The sequence below is a fragment of the Rhynchophorus ferrugineus genome, unplaced genomic scaffold (assembly GCF_030347505.1).
Source record: "Rhynchophorus ferrugineus isolate W39M unplaced genomic scaffold, kcgeb_rfMv2 rfM2, whole genome shotgun sequence".
NCBI classification, from domain to species: Eukaryota; Metazoa; Arthropoda; class Insecta; order Coleoptera; family Curculionidae; genus Rhynchophorus; species Rhynchophorus ferrugineus.
Genome location: NW_027472581.1, coordinates 35,115,982 through 35,130,469, shown reverse-complemented (window position 1 = coordinate 35,130,469; position 14,488 = coordinate 35,115,982). Strand labels below are relative to the sequence as shown.

Here is a 14,488-nt window from a genome sequence, read left to right as displayed (position 1 = left end):
TTTTCATACCAATCAAATAGTAGCTCGTCATAAATTTATCTATTTTTAGTTATTCATATAATTTATAATTTTTCGATTTAGTATTATACTAAGTATTATTAAATAACATTTTGGGTACAGAAAACAAATTTTACGTCTATTCTAAAGATGTTATTATTAGATATATCTCATGCACTATAAGTTGTAATATGTATTCATCAATATTGCGAGACTGGCTGAAAAATAAGAACGAATTATGGCTTTTATCGCACCTATGATTTGGAGGGAACGCAGACGACAGGGAGACCAAAGGTTTATTATTTTTTCAAAACTTATTTGTGTTATTCAATATAGTTTCTTATAGAGTTAAATGGCATTTTCATGGCTAGAAACAAGTGTCTCTTATACGTTCTTATGTTTCATTATAACTAACTAAGTATTAAATAAAAGAAAAGAAATTATTATAAGAAAAAATTAATATAAGAAATAAAAATTTCCAGCTAATAATAATAATAATGCCTCGAAACTTGAATTGATAAAATTAATGTGAAAAAAAACTATCCAATTTGCATCACTCAACTGGTGACGTTCTGTTTTTTAGAACGTAAACTTATGTTGCATTTAATTGATAAATAATAAAATACCAAATAAGAGGTAACGTGCCAAATAGAAATTCAAATAAAATTTCATAAGATTTGTTTATGATGTAATAAATTTACGTTTTGTAGATACATTTAACATTTTTAAAAATTTCAATAAATATGCTGGGTGATATTTTATTAATGCACACAGCGTTTTCGTAGCATTTGTTGTAATTACAAATTTTGATTATGTGGCCTCAACTGTCGTTAAGGAACATATTGTTTGTGGCTTATATCAATATATCGATTTAGTATTAACTTATCAATTTAGGTAGGTATCACTAGATGGTGGGACTACCTACTGCGTTGTTGAGTTGAAGATTTGATCCCGCCCATTTCTTCATCTACAAATAATCCCGGGATTTCAGGATAAATTCGTATATTATAGAACAATAAAAAGATCAGGGTAATGATAAGCTAGATAATTATATAAACAGAAGCATTAAGCAAATAACATTTTTATTAACTAAATAGTAACTTTTAGTGCCTTAAAAATGTAATTATATATACATAAAAGTATTTCGTAACAATCGTTTTGCGCATCCTGTTATTCCTCAAGACACTCTATTAACTCTAGTACAATACGGTATCGTAATTCGATGAACAAGAAAGTCCAGAACTAATTTTAAACACTAAACTAGGTTCGTTCTTGGAAATCGGGCTCGTGTAAAGCCTTTTGCTGCCATGTAATCAACAGTGGATAATTAGGCCGAACTATTTCAACCGCTCTGCCTTCGATGGTCCTATTAAGCGTCTGTTTAACAATCTCGGGGGATGTCAATATTGCACCGATAATACGTGAACGCTGAAAGCCACAACACCAGCCAAAATAGCCACGTATCCCTGTAAGGTAAGACAATTCGGTCGATAACATCACCTATATGGCGATTATTACCACAAAAGAATTAATAACTAAAATAAGAGGTTCATTGCATTAAGGCATTAGTGCCTTAGACTAAGAAGAAAGTTATTATGGACACAAAATCTATATAAATAAGATTTTGAAAATTCTTTCCTTTGACACAACATTAGTATTTTTAAATAATTGCAGTATAGATACTATACCTGTAACATATAAAACATATTTTATTTAACAAGACTTAAAAAGAATATATATCAATTTAATAATTTCATATATATAACTATAACCTGAGTAACAATGACATATATGATCATCTGACAGTAAGTCGTTAGGTTTAATTCAGAACTCCTAGTAAAATTTGTCTCTCTTTACTCTCTTTATTCTTTACTGGCGATTGAAAGCGCAACATGATTTTCTTCAACATACAATAATAATCTGAGTTTATATTTTGCCACCTTGAAGACAAACCTCTCACAGCAAAGTTTTTTAGCGTCACAAAAAACTAACGCTTATATTTATATTAATTCAAGGTCCTCTTGCTTCAAACCTCATTCATACATATGAAACGACACAAAAAACTATTTGGATACTTTATACATGAATATACATAATAAACTATTGCTAATGAAGTTCATTTTATTATATTTCCATTGTATTTTATTTTGTACGAAATATCCAAAATATTAATCATACTTCTTTACATACTACTATAACGTCAACTATATATAAAATATGGTTTGGAAATATGACAAACAAGTGATCTGCATAACATAATTATACATAACTATATAAGATAGCTAAGCCGGCTAGGTTGGCATAGTTGTAAAGGCGACAGGACGGTCCTCCTACTGTTGCGATAGTCGCATGTTCGAATCCTACTGGCGCATGGTCGTAAATTTATGTTTGTGATTCTTTAACATTTGTGATTGTTCTTAGGCAAAAGAGTGCAAGATCCGACAAGGAAAATGATCCCAGTCATGCCAATAACCAGGCTGGGTAAGACCGGATGTCTTCTGGGATGGTTTCTAAGTTGATCACTCGCCAGTTGGTAGGCTTAATGCCGAGGACCGTGCTTCGGAGCCCACGTTAAACTGTAGGTCCAGTCCCCAGATAAACCCTCGTTCGCTAAATTATTTAAAACGTATTGTGTCAGTCGCAATTGTGTTTCTATTTTGTGAACTAAATATTTGTAAAATAATTACCTCAAATACTTTTTTAATGGTATGCTTCTTGGCAACTAATCAACAACATTTGTTATTGATTTCAACTATTAATAATAATAATAAGAAACAAAACAAGGTTATATATTTCTCGTATATTCAAATATCGTAAATTAAATAGTGATGTTAAACTTAATAGTTTAAGGATACTTGAAATGGTGTGGCTGCCGATTAGTAAATTGTTATATCCAAACTGCAGAAATCAAATAAATAACAACACTAGACATGTGGATGAACCCCTCGAAAAACTGCACGATCAGGGTTTCGAAAGGGAATCCATACCCCATTACCCATGAAATGGTTTCGCTTTGTTTTAATACATATAATTTCATATTTATTTTATTTACATAATACACCGCAAATCCTTAAAATCGCCTGAAATTAAATACCACAACTACTACGTAGGATATTATTTTTCAGTTTACAAAAAGTTATTGATAGTAGAAACCCACATTTTGCTGAAAACCGCTCACTTATTAAAACTGATTTTCTTAAAATATACAGGAAAATTAATCTGATAATTCAAAACAGAAAAGTTTTAATTAATATATCGATTCCTTCTCGATGATCCCATAAATATTTTACGAATATTTTCCATTAATATTTTTAAAATTAATCTACAAACCATTTATAACATATAGTAAAATAAGAACACCTTATTTTATTTAGTTATAAACTTAGATTGCATCATTGTAATGCTGCTTCTCTCATGTTACTATAATGTTTTATAATCAAAATTTAATTACTGATATATAGGCCGCTACTGATTTATAGGGTGTTGAAAATATTTGAAATAAGCTTACTTTCAAGACCAACAAAGACAACTTAGAGAGTATGCCTGGAAATTTCTAGTCTTGGTTAGCTTAGCCTTCTCACTCTTACTTATAAACAATAATATTAAAACAATCAGAAACATATATGTACATCCATGTGTAGTTTATGTTATTTTTAAAGAAGTGATATAATTTGAATTTTGTTATCACTGTCATTCTAATAATGAAAATTAATTAAGTGGTTATCATAGTCTACCACATTATGAATATTAAGACAGTTACTAAAATATTTAATAAAATTACAGCGGTTGTTATATTTTTGGAATTGCATTTTATATAATTGATCCAACAGTTTGATACTTTGATAATGGATAATTGAAAATTAATATGTTTATTTATTTATATAGTAATATATTTTTAACTATATATTTATTGTAATGTGTTTAGTGATGCATTTCATACACAAAAACTAAAAACTTGTTATAACTATTAAATGCTATAAATATATATAAAATATATAAAATATATAATACATATAAAAGCACCTTTTAAGAAAATGATGATTTTACTACGGTGAACTATATTTTATTAATTGAAATGTACTTTCTTTTCTTCACTTTTTATAATATTCTTAAAAATATTGTAATAATACATTTTTTGATGAAATTATGTTTGTCATATATGGTCTTTTTTCGAGCATAATTAAAATGGTCATTATGGCTTATGCTGTGTTTAGTGATAAAATTATCTTAACAATTCTTGATGGAACATTCTCTTAGAAGTATTTTTACATTGTATTTTTTTTCTTTTTTGACAGTTACAGTTACATCATCAAAAATTTTATTTTCAGAATCACATATATTCTGGTGATTAAGCGATGTTTAAAATCTACTCTTAAATGCTATTAGTTAATAAGTATTTCATCAAATCATGTCACAGAGATTATAAGAGTCTTTGTGTTTGAAAGTTTGTTGATTTTCAAACTGTTAAAAAACGCAAACGGGGAAAGTTTGACAGTTTGATAATATTATGGCTAATTGTGTTAATTTGTTTTGGTTTCATTATATACCACATGTCTTAGCTGACAATTTAAGTAAATTAATATATTTAAAGTATAATTAAGACTAACGTTAAAAAATAAATCGTCATCTAAGGACTAGTCTTCAGTGAGTATCAATGTAAAAAATTAGACTAAAACATGGCACCGATATAAAACAGGAGATGTATACTCGGAAAAGACGGCCGTACCTTTACGTTAAATTGTATCTATTGGCAATCGGATGAAATCGAAACTAATCGGATTAGGTCGGGCGCTTCCAGTCAAAGAAATGTGAATATGCATCCATTAGATGCGTCCTTTGATTTTAGTTGTAGGTAGACGAGAATTCTCCGTTGAAAGAGCCCGTCTTTATAGCCAGTTGGTTCTCCTAAAGGATCCGATAATATTCCTCCCATCGTTTCATTTATCATACTTAATAAAATAAATGGTTCACTTTTTATTGAATGTTAATTTAAAAGTATTTCGGTATTGAATGTATGCAAATGACCTGTTTTTTTTTTGTTGAAATAATACCTTTATGTTAGTAATAATATTACTCAACGTAATGTAAACTATTTTTCCACCTAGCTAGATTATGAATGGCATCATCATAATTATTCGAGTCTATAAACATATCCAAACAATGTTTGATTCCTTCAAATAAATTAAAGTATATTCCGAGAGCAGTAGCAACATTTAGGATATAGGAAGATATGTATCAACTTGTTGGGGATTGTTATTGTTCTTGAAGCTTAGTTCTAGAGTACGCTATACAGTTAAAGTATTATGGGTTTATTCATATGATACTCAATTGCCTTTAAATAACTTATTTGCTAATTTTTTATTATAAATATTTTGATTATGATTTAGTTATTTAGATTATACTTTTAAAGCAGTTTGAATATAATTTATTATTATTTTTATTAGAACAATATCACCCGGTGAACTTTGTATCACTTACAAATTTTATATATAAAATCACTTAATATTTTATATAATTTTTATGCAAATTTTTATCAAAAAATATTTATGGTGATCATCTCGAAATTGGGAATGGAATTGTCTTTTACAATATGTGCTGTGCCATATAACATCATTTGGAAACAACTATTATATTTTTTAATGTATGCCAAGATGTGCTAAACAATTGCGAAATATATTTACAACTCTATTCTTGATATACATCATCCAATCGATGATCCTATCAAAAAATGTGGTCAGTGAAGAAATTATATTCAACCTTCAATACATTATATGTTCTAATCAAGGCTTGGCAATAGTGGTCTTTTGTTTTAATCAGTTTTAATCAGTATTCCATAAATATTTGACAATCAACAACAATATCGATCTTTTGTGACTGTGAAACTTTTGATGACAGTGACATTTTGTATGGGAAAACAATATTGTTATTGTTACTAGTTTCTCTTCGTATAATATTAATTCATATAACTCCTCACAATTTTCTCACCATATAAACTTTCTCTGGGATTATTATTATATTCAGATTATTGTATCACTATATCTTATATATAAAAATGAATCGCAAAATATGTTCCTAAGCGCATAACTCAACAACGCCTGGACCAATTTGGCCAAATCTTTTTTTAAAATGTTCGTTGAAGTTCAGGGATGGTTTTTACGGCGAGAAAAATTAGAATTATTGCTGGAAAAACCCTAAAAATAGCCCTTTTTGTTTGAATTTGTTTCGTGTATCAGTTGACAATTCATCTGTCATCTGTCAAAAGTCATCTGTAACAGACAACTTTTTTTTTTTTAAATTTGATATGACTTGAACTCAAATCCTTTTAATCCGTACGAATTGTTTTATTTATTTAAAATTTTTTATTTGTTTAAAATTTAATTCAAATTTTAAATAAATAAAACAATTCGTACGGCTTAAAAGGATTTGAGTTCAAGTCATATCAAATTTAAAAAAAAAAGTTGTCTGTTACAGATGACTTTTGACAGATGACAGATGAATTGTCAAGTGATACACGAAACAAATTCGTATATCGTGTTTTGTGCAGAGTGTTTAGTTAGTTAGTGTTTGTTTAGTTCGTGATTAGTGAAAAAATAATTTATATTTGATATGCCTCCTATAAGACGAAGCAATTTAGGTAGAAGAACCAGAAATGCTATAAACCAAGCTAATTACCGATCTAATCGTACTGCACAAGAACGTGACGACGGAAATGAACGTGAAAGAATTCGGATATCACAAACGCGTGAAGCGCGAGCGCGACATTCAACTAATAATCGCGCAAGTTTGAATCCAGCTGCTTTCAGTTACGATGTGTCAATTGACTACAGTAACTACCAATGTGTTGTTATTGGTTCTATTAACTTGGTTTGCTCACACTGTAAGGCATTAAAATACAAAAACGAAGCCAATGGATTGTGTTGCGCAAATGGTAAAGTGAAATTGATACAATTGGATCCACCACCAGAACCATTGTACTCATTGGTTTCAGGAATAGGAACAGATTCTATACACTTTTTGACACATATTCAACAATATAACAATTGCTTTCAAATGACTTCATTTGGGGCAACAAATGCAGTTCGGGAAAATTTTATGCCAACTTTCAAGGTATGTATTATAGCAGTTACTCATAATTATTTTAGCGAACAAAATTTTCTCTCACCAAAGTTAAGATGTGTTACTAATCTTCAATTTCTTAATAATTACGAAATATATCACTTAGTCATCATATTATATGGTGATTCAGTTTCAGTGACACTTTTATTATATTTTATATTTGATAGATATTAGTTAAAACTAAATATATACTTTTTAAGATCAAATATTATTTAAGTTTGATCATTGACAATCCATTAATTTATACCACACCATAATATTTTTTTTATTTACAGATACAAGGGCAAATATATCACAGAGCAGGTTCACTGTTACCAGTGTCAGATAGCGACAACAAATTCCTGCAAATTTATTTTATGGGCAATTCACCACAAGAAATTGATCTGCGTTGTGCACATAACAATTTAGTAAAAAGGTCTATTGTAGAACAATTACAAACTTTATTTCATCAACACAATCAATTGATTATATTGTTTAAAACTGCCCTGGATCTGATGCCATCCGATAATCACAAAATTGTAATCAGAGCTGATAAAACACCTGCAGGTCAACATACAAGACGTTTTAATGCACCAACTATTGATGAAGTTGCTATCGTTGTAGTTGGAGAAAACTTGGAATCCCGTGATATTGTTTTACATCGTCGGAATTTTCAATTACAACCTATAAAGGAAACACACCGCTCATATGATGCACTGCAATATCCCATTATATTTTGGCAAGGTGAAGATGGCTACGATTTATCAATAAAAATGATAAATCCCATTACAGGTAACTAAAATATTAGTTTAGCTATGGCGATAATATCTCAGTCACTATATTATGTATTTTAATTTTATATTTGAATGTTATTAAAACAAAATCTGTTTACAGGTTCTGAAACCAACAAAAAAGTCAGTTCAATGAACTATTATTCATACCGCCTAATGATTCGGGAAAATGCAGATAATCACATATTGAAATGTCGGCGATTATATCACAAATATGTTGATGACATGTATGTTAAAATTGAAACGGAGAGATTAACATTCATCAGGTTGAATCAAACCAAACTCCGATCTGAAGAGTATATTCACCTTCGAGATGCGATTAATACTGATGGAAATGCACAGAATGTCGGTCGGATGACTATTCTTCCAGCAACATACATCGGAAGCCCTCGGCATATGCACGAATATGCTCAAGATGCCATGTCGTATGTTCGTCATTATGGTACAGCAGATTTGTTCATCACATTTACATGCAATCCGCAATGGATAGAAATTAAGCAGGAGTTATTACCTGGGAAATCATCCATTGATCGTCATGATATTACAGCCAGAGTCTTTAGACAAAAGTTGAAATCTTTAATGAATTTCATCGTAAAACATAATGTGTTTGGTGAGACACGCTGCTGGATGTATTCTGTGGAGTGGCAGAAACGAGGATTGCCACATGCACACATTTTGATTTGGTTGGTTGAAAAGATAAGGCCAAATGAAGTTGATGCAGTGATATCAGCTGAAATCCCTAATGTACAAGTAGATCCTGGATTGAATGAGGTAGTTATCAAAAACATGATACATGGTCCCTGTGGAACTCTTAATCAAAATTCACCGTGTATGATGGATGGTAAATGTTCAAAACGATATCCACGGACATTAATATCGGAAACAATTACTGGTAATGACGGTTATCCATTGTATCGTCGCAGATCGACAGCAGACAATGGAAAATCAACAATTGTCAAATTAAATTAACAAGATATTGAAATAGATAATCGTTGGATTGTTCCATATTCACCCATTTTATCAAAGACATTCAAAGCACACATCAACGTTGAATCTTGCCATTCAGTGAAATCGATTAAATACATTTGCAAATATGTAACCAAAGGGAGTGATATGGCTGTGATTGGAATTGGTGCAGGGAATTCTAATGATGAAGTTACCCAATACCAAATGGGCCGCTATGTCAGTAGTAATGAAGCAGTTTGGCGAATATTTTCTTTTCCTATTCATGAGAGACACCCTTCTGTTGTTCACTTAGCTGTGCATTTAGAAAATGGACAAAGAGTGTATTTTACAGCACAGAACGCAGTACAAAGAGCTGCTCAGCCACCATCTACTACATTAACCAGTTTTTTTGAGACATGCCAAAACGATGATTTCGCACAAACATTGCTATATTCTGAAATGCCAAAATATTATACCTGGAATCAATCCTCAAGGAGATTTATACGACGGAAACAAGGAAAACCAGTTCCAGGATATACAGATGTATATTCCACCGATGCGATTGGCCGGATTTATTCAGTACATCCAAGCAATGATGAATGTTTTTATTTACGACTGCTATTAGTCAATGTACGTGGCCCAACATCATTCTAATAGTTAGGAAATGTTGATGATGAATTGTGTGGATCCTACAGAGAAGCCTGTCAACGTTTGCAATTGCTTGAAAATAACGCTCATTGGGATCAAACTCTCAATGATGCTGTAATATCATCACACGCTCATCAAGTACGAACATTGTTTTCTATAATCATATCTACATGCTTCCCATCAAACCCAATTGATTTGTGGATCAAGTACAAAGATTATATGTGTGATGATATTTTGTATCAAATACGGAATAGAATGGGAAATCCAAATATACAAATCAGTGAAGAAATTTACAATGAAGCATTGATTTCAATTGAGGACATGTGCTTGATAATGTCAAACAAACTATTAATTCAATTAGGCCTGACCGCGCCCAATCGTCCAATGCATGACGCTTTTAACCAAGAGTTGCATCGAGAAAGACTGTATGATCTCAACACTTTGAAAGAATAAATTCAAACAAATCTTCCACTGTTAAATGAACAACAGAAGTATGTATTTGAAACTCTTATGAAAGTAACAAATGATGAAACTGGAGGGATTTATTTCTTAGATGCACCTGGTGGTACAGGAAAAACTTTTTTTATTTCATTAATATTAGCAACAATTCGCTCACAAAATAAAATTGCACTTGCACTCGCTTCGTCGGGAATCGCAGCAACTTTGCTTGAAGGTGGTCGAACAGCCCATTCAGCACTAAAATTGCCATTAAATATGCAAAGCAATGAAACTCCAACCTGCAACGTTTCGAAGAACTCTGCAATGGCAAAGGTTTTGCAGCAATGTAAATTGATTGTTTGGGATGAATGCACGATGGCACATAAAAAATCTTTGGAGGCTTTAGACAGAACCTTAAAAGATCTACGTAGCAATAATAACCGATTTGGTGGTGCAATGATTTTATTAGCAGGAGATTTTCGTCAAACATTGCCAGTGATTCCACGATCAACGCCAGCTGATGAACTCAATGCATGTCTAAAGTCCTCCAATTTGTGGAAACATGTTAAAGTACTTCATTTAAGCAAGAATATGCGTGTCGAGTTGCAAAATGACCAATCTGGAAACATATTCTCTAAACAACTCATTGACATTGGTAATGGCAAATTTCCTATAGACATGTTGACGGCTTGCTTTTGCTATGACTATAAACAAGTCCCAGGGGCAATCATTAAGTGTTTGTGGTATTAATCTAGAAAACCCATGTTTCTCACATGGTCAATTGTATGTTGCCTGTTCCCGTGTTGGAAAACCATCAGATTTGTTTATCTATGCGCCAGGTAATCAAACAAAAAACATCGTATACCACAAAGCAATATAATGATAATAATAATAATAATTATGATTCACATGATTAACAATAAAGCGATTACTTACTTTTCAATCCTTATATATGTTTTATTTAATTATTTTTTATTCACAACGCCCTATCAGCAGGGTGATGGTTCTGTTCAGGAGAATTTTTTAAAATACGTAGGCACAAAAACTGCCACATTACAAATCTTTTTGACAGGACGAAGTCTGTCGGGTCAGCTAGTAGTATAAAACAAAGTCGCCTTTTCTGTCCCTATATCCCTATGTGCGCTTAAATCTTGAAAACTACGCAACGGATTTTGATGCGGTTTTTTTCAATAGATAGAGTGATTCAAGAGGAAGGTTTATATGTATAATACATGCATAATATACTAAGGCAACATTGCTAATTTTAGAGGTTTCTAACGTGATGTCGTAAATTAACCTATTTTTTTAGGCTTATTTAGCAATCAGCAAAAACGCTGCCTAACCCTACGAGTTAGATCAAATTAATGTACTACAGTATTGTACACCATAAAAAGGTCTACAAAAAAGTCCGCGATGGTATATGTTTATCTTTTAGGGATAACCCACATTAACCATTTTTATTGTTTACTTTTTACGTGAGAAAATGGCTTATTTACGAAGCTATTTTAAGCAATACGGCATTAATCCTTATCGAATTAAGTACCTTAAATACAGTGTGCAATTAATATAGATCAATATGGTTCCTTACAGCATGTAAATTAAACAAATATTTTCGGAGATATTACAAATTTAAAATTTGCGTTTAAAAATGTGTAATGTAATAAAAATTGTATGAATTTAGATATTCCAAAGATAGCAGGAAATCTTCATAGTAAGTATAGGGGAAGAGGAATTGTTTTACTCCAAATTTAATGCGTGCAGGCCAAGGGCAGTAATGAATGAACCAAAAATACTGGATCGATTTTAATCATGTTTTCATTAAGTGACATAGGCATATATATTTTATGCCCGTGCAAAGTCGGAGCGGGCCGCTATGTTTTTATATACAACGTTCATATTTTTTCTGTAGTGTATTTAATGTATGTATTTAGTGTCAGCATTGCACCCGTGCGAAGCCGGGGCGGGTCGCTACTACATATATAAGTCATATAAGTTAGTAACGACCTATGTATCAGTAATTAAATTTTGATTATAAAATAGTATAGTAAAATGAGAGGAGCAGTATTAAGATGATGCAATCTAAATTTATATCTAAATAAAATAAGGTGTTCTTATTTTTCATCGAAAAGGAATCGATATATTAATTACAACTTTTCAATTTTGAATTATCAGATTGATTTTCCTGTATATTTTAAGAAAATCAGTTTTAACAAGGGATCGGTTTTCAGTAAAATGTGGGTTTCTTCTATCAGTAACTTATTGTAAACTGGTAGTGGTTGTGGTATTTAATTTCAGGATTTGTATTGTATTATGTATATAAAATATATTGTATATAAATATATAAATATATATAAATATATATTGTATTATGTATATAAAATAAATGTGAAATTATTTTATTAAACGAAAGCAAAACCATGTCATGGGTCATGATTGTAGACTTGCATGAAGAATTCCCTCTATTTTTATTGTTACTAGTTTCTCTGCAATTATTTTCTCACCATATAAACTTTCTCATAACTTATATAGTAAACTTTAAAAAGTTTTTTTTCCAGAACTGCCTTCTATAACAGCATTCTTTTTAAAGCAATAATGGATGTGTTTTTATAAGCTCGATCAGAGGCTTTAAATATATGTTTCTAAATAAGGTTCCTTAGTTATACAGTATACGTTTTATGTTCACTAAATTATAGGCAATATATTCTATATATATTTCAACCGCATTATGAGGCATATAGGGAATAAGATTGAAGCCGAGCTCAAAAAAAGACTACATACGATAACAACCACACTTAAGGCTACTGTGTGTATGAATGAAGGAATCTTGAGTCAAAACTAGAATTGTTTTAATGAAATAAATAAAATATTCTAAAGTTAGTAAATAAAGGAAGCCTGGCCATGATCCATTTCAATGGCCAAGTCAAATAATTTTGGTTAGATGATAACGATATTTGATATTGGCTCGAAGTGATTTACTATAAAATTCTTCGGCTTAAATATACCGACAAAAGGGAACATTACAAATAACTACTGATCAAATTGAGTTGGGCATTGCTCAGTCATATGTTGCAAAGTAATAGAAGAAAATTTTAATTATCTTTTTATGAAGAAGCTAACAATTGGGTCGCTCTTTGGATCACCTCAAAATGAAAAGAGTTCTTGAACTGAATGATGAATCCGTGTTCTGATTAAAAAGTATTAACAATATATTATAACTTCAATGAATAAAGAAACACCTGGTATTTTAAATTCCATCATCCTAATTCATCCTAATTAATTAAATTGTTGCAGGTCCTTAGACATTGATATGATATGATAATATGATAATAGGTTGTGGATCTCGCTTGACTGATTTTCGAAAAGTGCTAGTTATAATCTTGCGTCAGTTCTTTGTATTACTTTCCATTTATGTGATTTTTGCTTTCATTAGTCCATTAACTAGCATGAATTCAATAGAGTATTATATTAATGGAGTACAAATCAATATCCAATTCATTTTAATAATACAGCTGCTTTTTTACCTCGGTACTTAATTCTGCAATATATTCAAAAAAGTATTTCTTTTAAAAGCTTTTGATTTTCTTTTGAGAACTATTATGTGCTGCTTCCAAAAAGTTTCTTTAACCTATTAGTTTCTTTTGTTATATTTTAGAGTCTTCTTTTTACCAACTAGAGTTTATCTGAACTGGACCTACTGTTTAACGTGGGCTTTGAATTATAGTCCTCGGCATTAAGCCTACCGACTGGCGAGTGACCAACTTGGACACCATCCCAGAAGACATCCAGTCTTATCCAGCCTCGCTTACTGGTGTGACTAGGATCATTTTCCTTGTCGAGTTTTGCACTCTTGTTTAAGGATGATCACAAAGGTTAAATAATCACGAATACAAATTTACGACCATGCCCCCAGCAGGGTTCGAAAGCCGCAATTATTAGTTATTCTCATGTTGGAGTGAAATAATTTTCGAATTGTATATATTAGGCTTTAATGAAAAAATGTAAATGCCTTTTGTATGTATATTTTAGTTTATATAGGTTTAGGGATCTAATTTATTAGGCCATTTAAACGTTTTAGTATAACTGTAACGTGGGAAAAGAATTATAACTTATGAGACTCTAAAATATTGTATTGCATCGAATGTATGGTGAATCTAGACCACAGTAGGAAAGGTACCGTTCGACACAAAACACTTGGCTCTGGATAACTTGTACCAGGCTAGACGAAGCGCGTAGCCAGTTAGACATATATGACGTTTATAACGCGCGTATCCTATTTGCATGAGAAATTCACAGTTTTAAGAATGTTTCCCTCCCGAAAAATGTGAACAAATCGGGCTGCAGAAACGTGTTTGTTGAATCAGAGTTCCCGATCACCACCAATAATACAACTAGTTTCAATAATAAAACAAAATTCATCGATCAAATCAAGCAGAGTCTAGAGAAAAAAGTCAACACATCAGGAAAGACACATGAAGGCGATTTTTGTCGGCGTAGAGACCAACCCGCAAAAACAAAATCTCCGTTCGAAGAAAATATCCGTAAACAAGCTCACATCGAACAGAACGGCAGAGTTC

At 31.3% G+C, this 14,488-nt stretch overlaps 1 protein-coding gene across 2 annotated transcripts; it reads left to right on the top strand.

The window, feature by feature from the left end:
- The first annotated feature begins 6,520 nt into the window (after positions 1-6,520).
- Positions 6,521-10,863, top strand: LOC143190711 (uncharacterized). 2 transcript variants are annotated; one of them, XM_076395212.1, is made up of 4 exons: positions 6,521-6,925; positions 6,986-7,104; positions 7,389-7,884; positions 7,987-10,863. In XM_076395212.1, exons 1-4 carry the CDS (start codon positions 6,604-6,606, stop codon positions 8,850-8,852), a joined length of 1,803 nt encoding a protein of 600 aa, XP_076251327.1. In that variant the 5' UTR covers positions 6,521-6,603; the 3' UTR covers positions 8,853-10,863. The 2 variants fall into 2 exon arrangements, with proteins under 2 accessions (XP_076251327.1, XP_076251326.1); XM_076395211.1 differs by having other exon boundaries at positions 6,521-7,104; positions 7,987-8,995.
- The last annotated feature ends 3,625 nt before the right edge of the window (positions 10,864-14,488 follow it).